The sequence below is a fragment of the Takifugu rubripes genome, chromosome 22 (genome assembly GCF_901000725.2).
Source record: "Takifugu rubripes chromosome 22, fTakRub1.2, whole genome shotgun sequence".
Classification (NCBI taxonomy): domain Eukaryota; kingdom Metazoa; phylum Chordata; class Actinopteri; order Tetraodontiformes; family Tetraodontidae; genus Takifugu; species Takifugu rubripes.
The window spans coordinates 9,418,841-9,431,473 of record NC_042306.1 but is presented as its reverse complement, the minus strand read 5'-3'; the positions used below and the strand labels follow the sequence as shown (position 1 = coordinate 9,431,473).

Below are 12,633 nucleotides of genomic sequence, written 5' to 3'. Positions count from 1 at the left end.
TTAATATTGTGTTTACGGGGTTGACGGGGGGAGGGTTCACGTGCTATGAGCCCACCAAACAGGAAGTCCCGCGGACCCGCGCCAGCACCATGTCTTCCTCACTTCTCCAGTGCACCTTCATGAACGACCGGGCCCTCTTCCGCCTCTGCTGCTGTTCTCAGACAACTTTCCCAGGCGCGGTCATCCCAGTGGCAGAAGTAGCGGCAGAGACGTCCGATTCTTTCCCATGCTGCCTCATAGGAGGGTCTTTGTTTCCATCCGGGCTTTGGGGTTCCACACAGCAGGGCCGTGCCCAGCTCCTCTGACTCCACAATGGGGCTTTATGCCGCCAAGGTTCCCCTCCCCCACGTGACTCCATCGCGCTTTGCTCCTCTGAGGCACAGGGACTCACAGGGGGCACCGAGGCACCGAAATGCCAACCCATTTCATGTCCTGCGCTCTCTCTGTCTCCAAGATACAATGAGAGAGCTTCAATGACCCACATGCTGAAGTGAGCCGTGTGAATGGTGCCACATTTTACATTTGTTCCTCCCTCTCTCTCTCGTTTTTAACCCTATAATACTTGAGACCAGCAGACCTCCTACAAGACTGTGTTTTGTATTGCAATTCAAATTGTTGTTGAAAAACCAACACATAAAAGAAGCAGCTCAGGGGTTTCTTGTATCTTCAGGGCTGAATTGTTGCCTCAATGTGTCAGTGAGCTCATATGTTCTTGATAACAGACGGAGCGTGCACACATGCTCATACACACACACACACACTGGCTGCCTACTATAGCTTGTGTGCTGACACTCTATCACGGGCCCTCATGAATGGGTGGTCTGCTCAACATCTCACAGCCACTGGCAGACCTCACAGTTGGGAAGGCTTGATGAGTTCAGCGGGCCAAGATATGAGGAAGAGAAGAAATCCAAGCTAAAGCCATGATTAATGCCGAAATTTAAATCTAGTGGCCCGATTTTCAAATCGACCATTTTTTCCTCAGGAATTTTTTTTCAAGCAAGAAAAGAAATGTTTTGTTTTAATCTAACAAACGGAGCTGGTAAAGGCCTCTCCACACCTCCGTCTTCCCCTGTCAAGGCTGGTGCCAAAAAAGAAAGACGCCATTGTGACGTGATCTGGTTTAGAGCCACCACACGGGAACAGCATAACCTTGTCGTAACTGCAGGCCGACTTTGGAGAATGTCTAAGGAACGGATCCAGGAAGGGAATCAGTTACAGGCGTAGACTTAAGCGCTATTCTGCATCGCTCCTCTGTTCTTCTCAGGCAGTCCGACAGACAGATTTAATACTCTAAGAGATTCACCTAAAACCATGAGAAGGAAATCGGTTCCAGATACCCATAAATCAGCAGGGGGGGAAAAATGACACAAATGTATGAAAGAAACAAAACTGAGGAAAAACAGATGACACAAATGCTTTATAAACCTGTTAACTGCTCCTAACTTTGGAACAGTGGTGGGTAAACAACTATTTCATGTGTCAAGACCCATTTAATGGCGATCGTTGCGTTGATCGGAGCTATAGTGTCCTGCTGCAACGCTATAGCTCCAAGGTTCTGACCGACACGGAAGGTTTCTTTTACAAAACTCAGACGAATACTTGATCGCAGGTTTACCTCTCCACCACGTCATCTCCGCTCCAGCACGTTGAGTCCTCCACCACATTCTCTCCTTCGCAGAGCATCTCCGGCAGGGCGACGAAGAATGACTTGTAGCGCTGCAGGTACATCAGGAACTCCCTGAGACAAAAGAGACGCGGCCGGGGGTCGCCTCTTAATACGAGCCATGCACTTTTCTAAATATTCACTGACACACTGGATTTACACTTTTTTTTCTTCGTTTTTAGCAGGGCCACGTTTGTGCTAGAACGGACGATAAATCACATTAGCGTTTCTTTTGAAGACTTGCAAATATAATACACATGATGACGCTGATGGAAATTAGTCAATGTGGCAGGTTTGCAGAGTCAGCACATTCTTCTCGGTCGTGCCATGTTTGGAAGCGCTCGCTGGACACGTGTCATTGATCAAGAGGCTGTTATCTTGTGCGCAAACACAGGTACTTCCTGATTAGAAGCACGTGGTTACCACACACGAGCCCGAGTTAAGGCACGTCATGAGAGGGGACGTGCTGACTCATTAACCGGCCGTCCAAAATCACATGGTTCTTGAGAACGTGTGTGAGAGGTCGAGAGGCAGGAGGCCTCTGTTCATGCTTACCTCGAGAGCGTTCTCAGACTATGTTTATTGTTCTTGGAGGGTTTCAGGGGGAACGAGCTGGGAATGATGGGAGTTGGAGTCCAGGGGAGGTTGTTGCGAGCAAGGAGGATGCGGGAGGGCGGGGTGAAGAAAGGGGTGAGAGAAGGAAAGAGAAACAAAAAGAATGACATGACATGGCACGCAGGGAGGACAGTTGACCCTGGAAAAGAGTGATTATTCATGCACATGCAGAGACCGGACACGACCAGACGAAAAACCGATAACCACCCAATTCTAGTGAAGTTAGAAAAAACACACGCAAGCAAACAACCGCCGCTTTTGAGAAATCTTTCTTTCTTTTCCACACAGAACAGCTTTATTCCACCATATTTCGTTTGACTGTCCTTCCTGTTCTGCCATGGACGATGCCACGTCTCTGAAGTGGTCACAGCTCACACATACTCCGGTCAGGCTTGGTGGCGGGCTCGGAGCTGGATTGTGTTACCATGAATGGCAGCGACGGTGCCAAAGCCAGACCTGTCAGCTAGGCTGGCATCAGTGCCACGATTCATGGTTTGGGACAAGGTCAGTCAGGCACTGCCACAAGTGTGTGGTTTGTGTGTGTGTGTGTCTGTGATGATGTGTGATGCTATTTAAACAGAGGCTGGCTGCTGCGCGGGGTTGGTGGTACGGACGTCTGGGTAAACAGGAAATTGCTGGACCGTCAGGACTAATCTCACCCACACTCCTCCTCTCTTGGCTCAGAACCACCAGCTGCTGTGAGAATGGGATGGCTGCCTCAGAGGCCAGGTGGAGGGCTTGAGGTGTGTGTGTGTGTGTGTGGGGGGGGGGGGGGTCCAAATGTGAAGGGAGAAATGAGTGTTGAAGCAATTGTGGCTGTGAATAAATACTGATCACTGCCTTCAGAAGGAATTACTGTGTTTACATTTTCATGCACGTTGACGTGACGAGGTCTTGTAAAAACATTCAAAAATGAATATTCAATGAATGGGAAGAACAATGCGCTCATTGTTTTCTGCTCTTTTTTTACCTCCTCAGATGGGCTAAATTCTCCAGCCAGTGTTCTGGTAACGGTTTGGATGGAGCAACAGATGGAAGTGGAGAGGATGAGGTCACAGTTGAGGTCCTGACCTCTGGGCTTGTGGGCTGCGTGCTTGTCGGCTCTCTGGTAGTCAGGCCACACACCTTGTCCACCTGTGGGGAGGAGCAATCACACAGACAGATGGACACCTGTTAGGCTAGAAACAACATAAAACAGCCCAGGTGGAGCTGTGGGGGCAACCTCCATAAACTTTGAAACGGCACCTGCACAGTTGAGGGCGCACGAGTGCAAATATTTTAGTCAAAAATAATTCCTGCTGGAGGGATGAACACTGTTTCAGGGTGGAAATAATTATGGAGCTGAGGACTTCATAGCAAGTGACAAGGTAAACAGGGCATGTGTATGAAAACGGTGGGATGGGTAACTGCTGGGAGGGCCGCCACAAAAATGCAGCACCTCGCACTGGCCCCGGGGCACTTCGCTGGCAGCGCTGGCGAGCATCTCCGGAGGGTTATTAGAGCCATCGCCGCAGAAAGGCAGACAGCGGGTTCACTGGATCGAACGGGAGCGTGTTTCAAACTAAGAGCGAAAATCAATGACAACTCATTTGCTTAAAAGCCTCGGGCTAGTGTTATGAAGTGCTCCTCAATTAGCTGGAGTGTAAGAGCACAATGGCTCTTCCACGCCTGAGTAACTGTGTGCTGAGTAACTGCTGTGATCAGTGCCTATATACTGTTCCATCTACAGGGATCAGTCATGTAACGCCGTCTAAATGGGCTGTTTAATATCGAGCAGCACTAGTCCGTGCTGATTTAAACAGGGTAACCTAACAGCAAACAGGCAACAAAGCAAACGTGTACCAATGTGTTATTTCTTCAATGAAAACCAATCAGAGATGAAGTAACACCTCAGCAACTAATAATGCTCTCCTCTGGAATTTCCTCATATTGCCAGACCGACAAATAAACTTTTTTGGGAGGCAACTGGGCACCATTTGTGCTTAAACTGTTTACCAAATGGGTGTGTCTATGCGCAAACTGCAGCCGAAATATGTGATAATGGTGACAAAATGCGTCTTACTAGCTTGCTAAAAATATGCGTTGCATCCCGAGCTCAAGCCCGTTATTACCCCAGCCTTAACTAGGGTTTAAGTGCAAGTTTTCATGCGATGGCCCGATATTCCGGAGCAGTCGGGGTGTTGAATTTAAACCGATAAACTACCTGAATGCTCATTGTTTGTTCTTCTCTTTTATTTTTAACACCGTTCTCCAGAGAAACAGAAGCAGGCACGAGGATGACATGTTTTACTGCTTTCACCATAAACTCCCCAAGGGCCAATAAAACCACGCTGACATGCAGGCAAGTGGCTCACAGGCACACATGCACATGTGAGCGCGCCATGTGTGCAGCTCACATTGTGCCGGTGAGAAAGACAGATGCTCTTTAAAACTTTCTCAACGCACACACAAAGTCAGCACACTGAGAACAGACCTTTTGTATGGATTGCAACAGTTCAGGGGACAATCTTACAAAAGTTCAATCCACTGGATTACTGCAGAGTAACTGTAGATTACCAGGATTAGCAGAGATATGTAAAATAGAATATGCTAGAGACTGAGGGATAAACTAAAGGAGATTATTCTAATTTTGGAGGAAATTTGATAGTTCTTGCAGCAGGTGCCCCAGTCATTAATGTTACTCCTTTTGTTCTATCTCCATGTTAAAAGAATCATTTCAGCATCCTTCTACAGTGTTTTCATGGTTGACAGCATTCATTTATAACACTTATTTTAAGTTTTTTTTCTACACCTGAAAAAGATCAATGTTGGGCCACCCAGTCAAGTTTCCACAGTCAGAAAAACGGGACAATAAAACAGAATCAGCTCTGTGAACTTTCCAGAGATCCAGACCAACTTTTAACCACCAGTCCTTCTTTCTAGAGAAAAGGTCAAGAAAAGGTCACAAAAGGTTCCGCTATGAATAGAATCAAACTAAAACTGCAATTTTATTTCACTAAATGTCTGATTAAGTCTAAAATGACAGCAGAAAATCCAGAGTGTCTGAGCCCGGGTGGATCTCTCCTCTAGGGGAGTATTGTTTTACAGATAGCAGCGGTGGTCTTCTCTACCAGTTTATTTTTTGAGGGATTATCCGGTAAAGCCAAAGGAACTTTCTCATCACCCTCTCACCCCAAGTGCATTTCACCGTGGGATGAAGGAAGGCTCACTGGGTTAATCAAAGCCCCCCCTTTCAAATTTTCCATAGCTGACAGAGCACACACACAGACACACAGACACACACACACACACACACACACACATGCACACACATTCATAATCAGGTCACCCTTTGCACTTTAGGACCAAATCCATATTGTAAGTTAATGACATCTAAATAAAGATTCCTTTGGTTTGCAAAATGTATTCATGCATTACTACTGTAGACTGGCTGGGAGTATTAAAAACAAAAAAGAAAGAGTGAAAACAGCCACATAGTGAGATTGTGTTCTAGTAAGCGGCCCTGGCCTCAGTTAAAACAGTATCCAGGTCTGAGCCAAGTCCTATAAGGACTGTATGTATTTGAAATAAAAAGTTACATGGAGAACAGACATACGCAACACAGCTTCTGTAGCTATTACTCATCGTATTTGAAAATGATCTCCAGAATCGAGCCGTTACGCGTCGTGCCAGTAGCGAGCCCATCAGGAGCACCAGGAGACTTTCCAGGGGCTTGGCAAGCCGATTGGCCGGCAGCATCGGGCCGGGTTTCAAGATGATGAATGAAACGACTAAATCAAAGAGGAGGGAGCGCGGGGTGGCTGCAGTTTGTCAGCCTTCCGTCCGCTTTTAACCTGATGAAGCGATCCCACTGTCACTCGCCCCACAACACCTACTGTCATGAATAAAGCTACGTGATGAGTGCTCTTGCTCCCTGAGTGGAGTGATGAAGACGGAATATCAAGGTTGTGAGGGCTGCACTATTCTGTCCTGTTGAAATGTGTGAAGGAGTGATTATGGTCGTGGAGCCGCAGTGAGTTCCCTCCCATAAATATCCCAGACTAAACCATGCAAACCAAGCTCAAAGTTCTGTAAAACTGATCCAAGCCCGGCTGACAATGTATGGAGGTGCAGCAGTTGTTGTCCTTTGGATTGCAATCATGGTTTAAGTCTTCAGATCTTCATGAATTAGTTGTAGCTGTAGTGTTTAGCTCCACCACCTCATCCGCTATTCTTTTATACACTTGGTTCACAACAAGATGCTCCAAATATCATACATTTCATGTAGCTTCTTTTCTTTTGCTCTAATTTTAAAGCAAAGTTTGTAAAAGTTAAAGAAACAATCACAAGTTAAACATGATGCGTTCCACCAATCAATGTTCTTCCACACAGCCCTGCCCCTCAGGAATTCTGGTGAATTTAGAAAGTCGCACCCTTCTGGTACTTTTTCTGGGAAAATCGGGAGTTAACAGGAAGTTCTTTTCCCGGAGATCTCCCATCATTCCCAGAGAAAAAGATTTGTGTTGGGATAAATGGATCCCTTGCTGTGGAAAAGAAACAGCTCTAAACGCGTATTTCTATGCATTTTAAGCGTTAAAACTTCGAGGCGATAAAGTGTATTTTTGTCTGTACACAAAACTGTCTGGAACTGCAAAAAGGCAGTTCTGGTGACGGAAGATGCCCCCAAAGGCTATGGAGGGTGATGGAGCAAAGATTCGGTTTCGCCTCTACTGACAAATGTAAAATGTCTTTTCAACTCTGTGAAAAATGGGATAATTTCCTTCCCTATAAAACCTCTTCATTACATCTGAAATGGTCACGTCCTGACCACAAAAGGACACAGTTATGGGACTTGTTGAGAGGATCAACACTAGATCCTGTGTTAAACAGTTTATCACGTTACGCCGCCCTCCAAGAATAACCGTCTATATGCTGTGCAGCCAGGATGCAGCCAAATGCAAAAATGTTTCCACCTTATTTATGCATTAAGGTGACTTCTTGAATTTCGCAGGACTAGCAGTGCTGCGGTGGAGGCCTTGAGGTTAAGGAAGCAAGCTCGCGACTGGAAAGTTGCCAGTTCAAACCAAGGACCATCTGGGGAAATCTGGGTGGGTTAGGGGAATAAGGAGCTCTCTCTCCTCCCTCAACAACACATTTAGGCGGCGTTTAACCACACAGAGGGGCAGATGTGAGCTTCAAGGTGTTGAGTTTAATCATACCATTATTTTCCCAAACAGAAACGCACTATAATAACATTTTGATTTTGCTATCAAAAGATTGTCATTACGCTAAATGATAACTGTGATCACCATGTGGACAAATGACCTTTATAGACAATATTTACAAGGTAATTGCCTCTAAAATGTAAAATGTTTCATGCAATAACTAAAACAGGCTCCTTCGAGAGGCCACTCTGAAGTGATGTGAGTTATACGTAACCTTTTTATCATTTCCGAGCTCTGTTTTGGCCTGTTCCAAATAAATTTTGCTCGAGGTTAAGAGAGCTGATGTGCCTGGGCTACTGTGGGCACCACAGATGTGCCGCCGGTCTGTTTATGCTACTTCCTGCAGTTTGCTTGGGCAACGGACTTCACACGTGCGAGGCAGAATTTTTCGGGCTTGTCGCGGCAGAAGAGGGATCGTCCGTGTCTGCTCGCGAAAATATTTAAGGTGCACAGATGTTTGCACAGAGCCTGTGCATACAGCCTCTGATGTCTGCTTACATTGCACAGACCCCAGCACATCCTTGTGCGCTCAAATACATTTTCGGCTCAGTTGACTGGAGTCAGCTTCTGGGATCAGGCTGGCTGTCTAGAGCTGACCTTATATTCCTGCTCAAATAATTGGATCATATTTATGGAAAGGCTTCGAATCTGTCCTTGAAAGGATTGAGCAGCGCTCTGCTTCACCACATAACACAAGGAAACACCCAGCTTGTCGAAGTGAGAACTTTGAAAAACAGAACAGGCTTTTATTAGCAGCTGATCTTAATTGTCTACACTGCATTAAACTTAGCCAAAAATAACAAGAAAAGAAGCACTGCTACTTTGAATATGAAAAATTAGACTTGACACGAGTCACTTTCATGTGGAACTCTTAAAGAGATGTTGTAAAGCAAATGAACTGATTGCTGTCCTCAGAGTTAACTTGTGCCTCCTCCCCCCTCCCCAAACGTCTGTTGTACTCTGATTCCCTACCACAGTTCCTGTCCACATTAGGCTAATTGCCTCTACAAGAGGTGTGACACTTATCGGCAGCGAGTATTAGTCAACAGAAGGTGATGAGTTAATCAGGTACTCATAATCATGATATGCTCATGGCAAGATGTCCTGGGCTCAATTCCGGCTCAAATCTTCCCTAGGTGAGATTTCCATGTTCCTCTCATGCCAGCTTGGGTTTTCCCCACCCACAGAGACCTTAACATTAGGTTGATTGGAAACTCTAAATCACCTCTCAGCCTGTGACTGCTGGGATAGACTCCAGGAAAGCTCATTACCTTAATTAAGAATGAGCAACAGAAAATGAATGGATGGATGGATGGATGGATGGATGGATGGATGGATGGATGGATGGATGGATGGATGGATGGAAACTGAATTTATATGGACAGGTTTCACAGTGACTTCTCAAACCATGTCTGGATGTATTGGGATCAGATGTGATCAACAAGCATCAATTATCAATTCACTTAATGTCTTTACTGAAAACAATTAGCTGCTGAGGCTTTTTAGTGTAAGAATATTCAGCTCACATGACCCCTCCTCCATCACTTCCTGCACTTCTTGTCAGATCTTACCCAGAAATCCTTGAGTGAGAGAGTAAAATATAATTTACAGGATCTTTCCCCTCTTAATCTCCGTTTCACTCCCCACAACAATTCTTCGTTACCATCGCGGCTCTAGATCACTGTCAACATTAATTCAAAAACCGCCCTGTCCTTTGCATGTTTTTCGGGAAGAGCTCATTGAGATTCCCCTCGTTTCTCCCCTCGCTCCAAGCTGAGGCTTGTTTGGCCAGATTAAATCTCCGCGAGCATCCAAAAATGAGGTTTTGTTCCTTGTAAATGTGGGTGTAATTTTTCAATTTGTTGACAACTTTTGACCATCCTCGTACACAAATTCCTGAGGGTTGCACGGACGGAATTTGGCCGGAATGCCGAGGACTGAAGTAGTTTTATGCTGCAGACAGCAGACAAGAGGCACGAAAATGAAACAAAGGTCCAGGTCTGCTTTTCCCATGGCTTGCAATATGTTGAAACAACTGCGACCAAGCAAATAAAATAAGCTTGTGGATAGAATCTCAGTGAATTTGTCCACTTTCAAGCCATTTGATAAATGCTGCAGAAAACCCACTCTGAAAGCACAACGTGAAGTAGGTATTTGGATAACGAACAACGGCAGATATGTGAGAGTTAAGCCAAAAGACCAGCGGGCCTGATGGATCTGGTGAGGGTGCTGGCTGCATATGGACACCCTGCAGGGAAGGTGAGGGATGGTTAAAGGCTGATGTATGGAGAGCTACAGGAGGAGAGGTCATGACTCAGCGATTCAAGGCAATGGGTGGAGAGAGAAAGCCAAACATAATGTTGCAACAAACATCCACAGTTATTAAGAGTTCCTCAGATCCAGAGATGTAAGAAACTTTTTTTTAATCCTGCCTTGTGCAGAATGAATCTATTCCTGAAGCCATCCAACTAGGTCAGAGCCAGTGTCCCATGATGAGGTGATCAGACAGTGGGCACAATGTGACGTCCATGCAGTCTCCCCAGACGGCATTTAAATGCACCGTTTAAACCAAATGAAGTCTTTACGCATTTAAATTCTGCTATATCTCTCTTTCCTGACTCTTAATCTGCACTGCCATTCATGTGAGACTCTAGGCCAATTCAGTTTGCGCAACAAGATATCATTTGTCATACAACCAAAACCAAACCTGTAAAATGCTGTTTCTTTTGTTTGTCCAAGCAACAAATTGCACACGAGCATGTAATTACATAATTCAAGGAGAAAAGTTTGGGGGTTTTGTGCCTAGCCCCAGGGTTTATCATCATCATTTAGACAAATAGGAGAAAAGAAGGAAGAAGGTGGGAAAAAAAGAGAGTCTGGACCGACCGTCATTAGTTAATGGACTGTTAAGTCTCTCAGCCAGACAGTTCGTCATTACGAAACGGAGAGGGCCAAAGGAGGCTAGAAGCTGGACGAAAAACAGCTTAGCTTATAGATTGGGCCTGCCTCAGTTATGATTCTATCAAGGTGACTTCTTGAAATGCTACCCTGTCCATGACTGCACCCACGTTATCCTCTTTACTGTTTTTAAGGCAAAGAAGGCATCCATTTGATTGCAGAAAATGTTGATACTTGGGTTTATTCCCGCTGTCTTAAAAAAGCCTGCAAGTTCACCAGAGTATAAACATTTTAAGTGCTAACACACAACAAAACGGAATTTGATTCTGTACTTTCCCAGCTAATGCTACGTTCAAGATATCTTGGCTGGTTCCCCTCTGCAACTACATAAATCGGGGGGCTGTGAAAGGGAAGATTATAAAAGCTAAAACATCAACAAAGTTTGTCACACCGCTCATACTATTTCATTTTATTATGGGATAGAGAAAAATTCAAATCACTTGCAGTCTACTGATGTACCACCATGGTGACTGGAAGCCTTCCAGTCAACCCGCTGGCCCTGTTTCCATTATCTAAAAGTGCAGGCTGCTATTATCATTCCTCCATAAGACGATAATGAAAAGCTAGGCTAAAACCAACCAGCAGGACGAGGTGCTCTAATCTCCACCATTAGCACCATTTTTTTTTATAAGCAAACAAAGACACTGTTACTAATTAAGTGAGTGATGGGATAACAGAGGTGGGGTTTGGGCGGTGTCAGCTGTGTGTTTCCTGTGTGTGCGTGCAGCTCCCTCCCCCCGAGATGGTAGAAGAAAGATGATATTAATTTTTAAGGCCGCCTGTGGCTTCTCAAGCACGGCTGACTTTGGTGGGAGACAACCAAAAACCCGAATGAAACAGAAAGAAAATGGCTGGAGCAACCTTCACGCCTGGTCCCAAAGCTGCGCGATTGACTGGATATTTTCCAATCTTTGCACTAATAGCCTCTGCTTGACATGATCCAGCCGGGGCTACTCGGAAATGTTCACCGGCAGGACCGTTTCCCTCTGACCCGCGTTCGCACACCTAAATAAGAGCAGGAATGTGTTAGGATGGATTCTATGCTTCTGGTCCAAAAAAAGGTCAACAGAAACCCCTCTCTCCTGCACCGCCACTTTTGTCGCAGGGTGGGACGCACGTGGACCGCTTCCATGCCCTTGACCTGATACTCGCTCACTGCTTGGCTACAGTCGGCACACACAGTTCATGCGTCGTGACCCGGGTGCTACCCTATGACGTATTTCACATATTTCAACATATAAGTTTCTCTGCGCCTGAGCGCATGAGGGAGAAACCGCAGAACGGTCTGGGATAACATCCCAGTGTAAAACCACACAGTCACAATAATTTTTCTAAAAACATATCTCGCCTGCGGGAAAACAAAGTTGCCTCTTTGTGCTTAATTTAATAAATGCTGCATACGTTATGGAAATGAATGGGTGCAGTAAGGCTTTTGCACTTTATTTGCCTTTGCAGTAGACGGGAGGATAATAGGCATGAAAAGTCACAGAGGTGTGAGGTTGAAGGTGGTTGTCATGACACGGTAGTTGTGCACAGGGGACCTAACAGGTTTCCTTGACAAGGCACTGAGGCTTTATAAAAAGCTTTAAAAGGGCCATGAGTGCTGGCCCTTTTAAACGTTGCAATACAGCTTTGTGTTGTTCCTCCAGGTGAGTGTGCATTAGTGCATTTTTTTTTTTTTTTAACTTTCCTTTGGGGAAAGGATCGGAGCCTCTGGCACCTTGCTGCCGTCTCATTTGCAAGCATGGGTAAGTCTCGTAAGTCTCGGTCTGTCCCCAGTACTCCCGGCACTAGCTTCAGCTGCACCCCGTGAATACCAAAGAGATTTTTACCACACATGCATCCAGGCAAGCAGCAATGACAGGCTGGGAATCAGCCACTTTAGCTCACTGAAATCCTGGGAATCAGCCTCTTCATGCATGTATAAACACTTTGCAAGAGCTGTATGTTAAGCCAGCTCAATTGTAAAGAATAAGGTAAGAAGCACCCCCCTCAAAAATGTAATGATATAACGACGCGTGAACAATGTGGAATAAAAGCTGGAAAGGTGCTGGGACATTTTCAGAGCCTTTGTCCAGGGTATATTACTCACTCCAATGCTTCAATGTGGGGCTCGAGAGGTTCAAGAACACCATCCCCACGACTGCACTGGCGAAGAGCCACCAGTTATTCATGTGGATGCGCCTAAAC

The 12,633-nt window shown here is 45.6% G+C and overlaps 1 protein-coding gene across 2 annotated transcripts in view; it reads right to left on the bottom strand.

The window, feature by feature from the left end:
• LOC101067285 (glypican-5-like) overlaps positions 1–12,633 on the bottom strand; it is a 66,916-nt gene that overhangs the window by 34,002 nt on the left and 20,281 nt on the right. The window contains exons 4-6 of one of the 2 annotated variants that reach the window (XM_011616402.2): positions 3,252–3,415; positions 2,222–2,278; positions 1,619–1,741 (exon numbers count right to left, since the gene is read on the bottom strand). In XM_011616402.2, coding sequence (XP_011614704.2) covers positions 1,619–1,741; positions 2,222–2,278; positions 3,252–3,415 — 344 coding nt within the window. The remainder of the gene's footprint in view (positions 1–1,618; positions 1,742–2,221; positions 2,279–3,251; positions 3,416–12,633) is intronic. The other variant, XM_011616404.2, reaches the window with a different exon arrangement.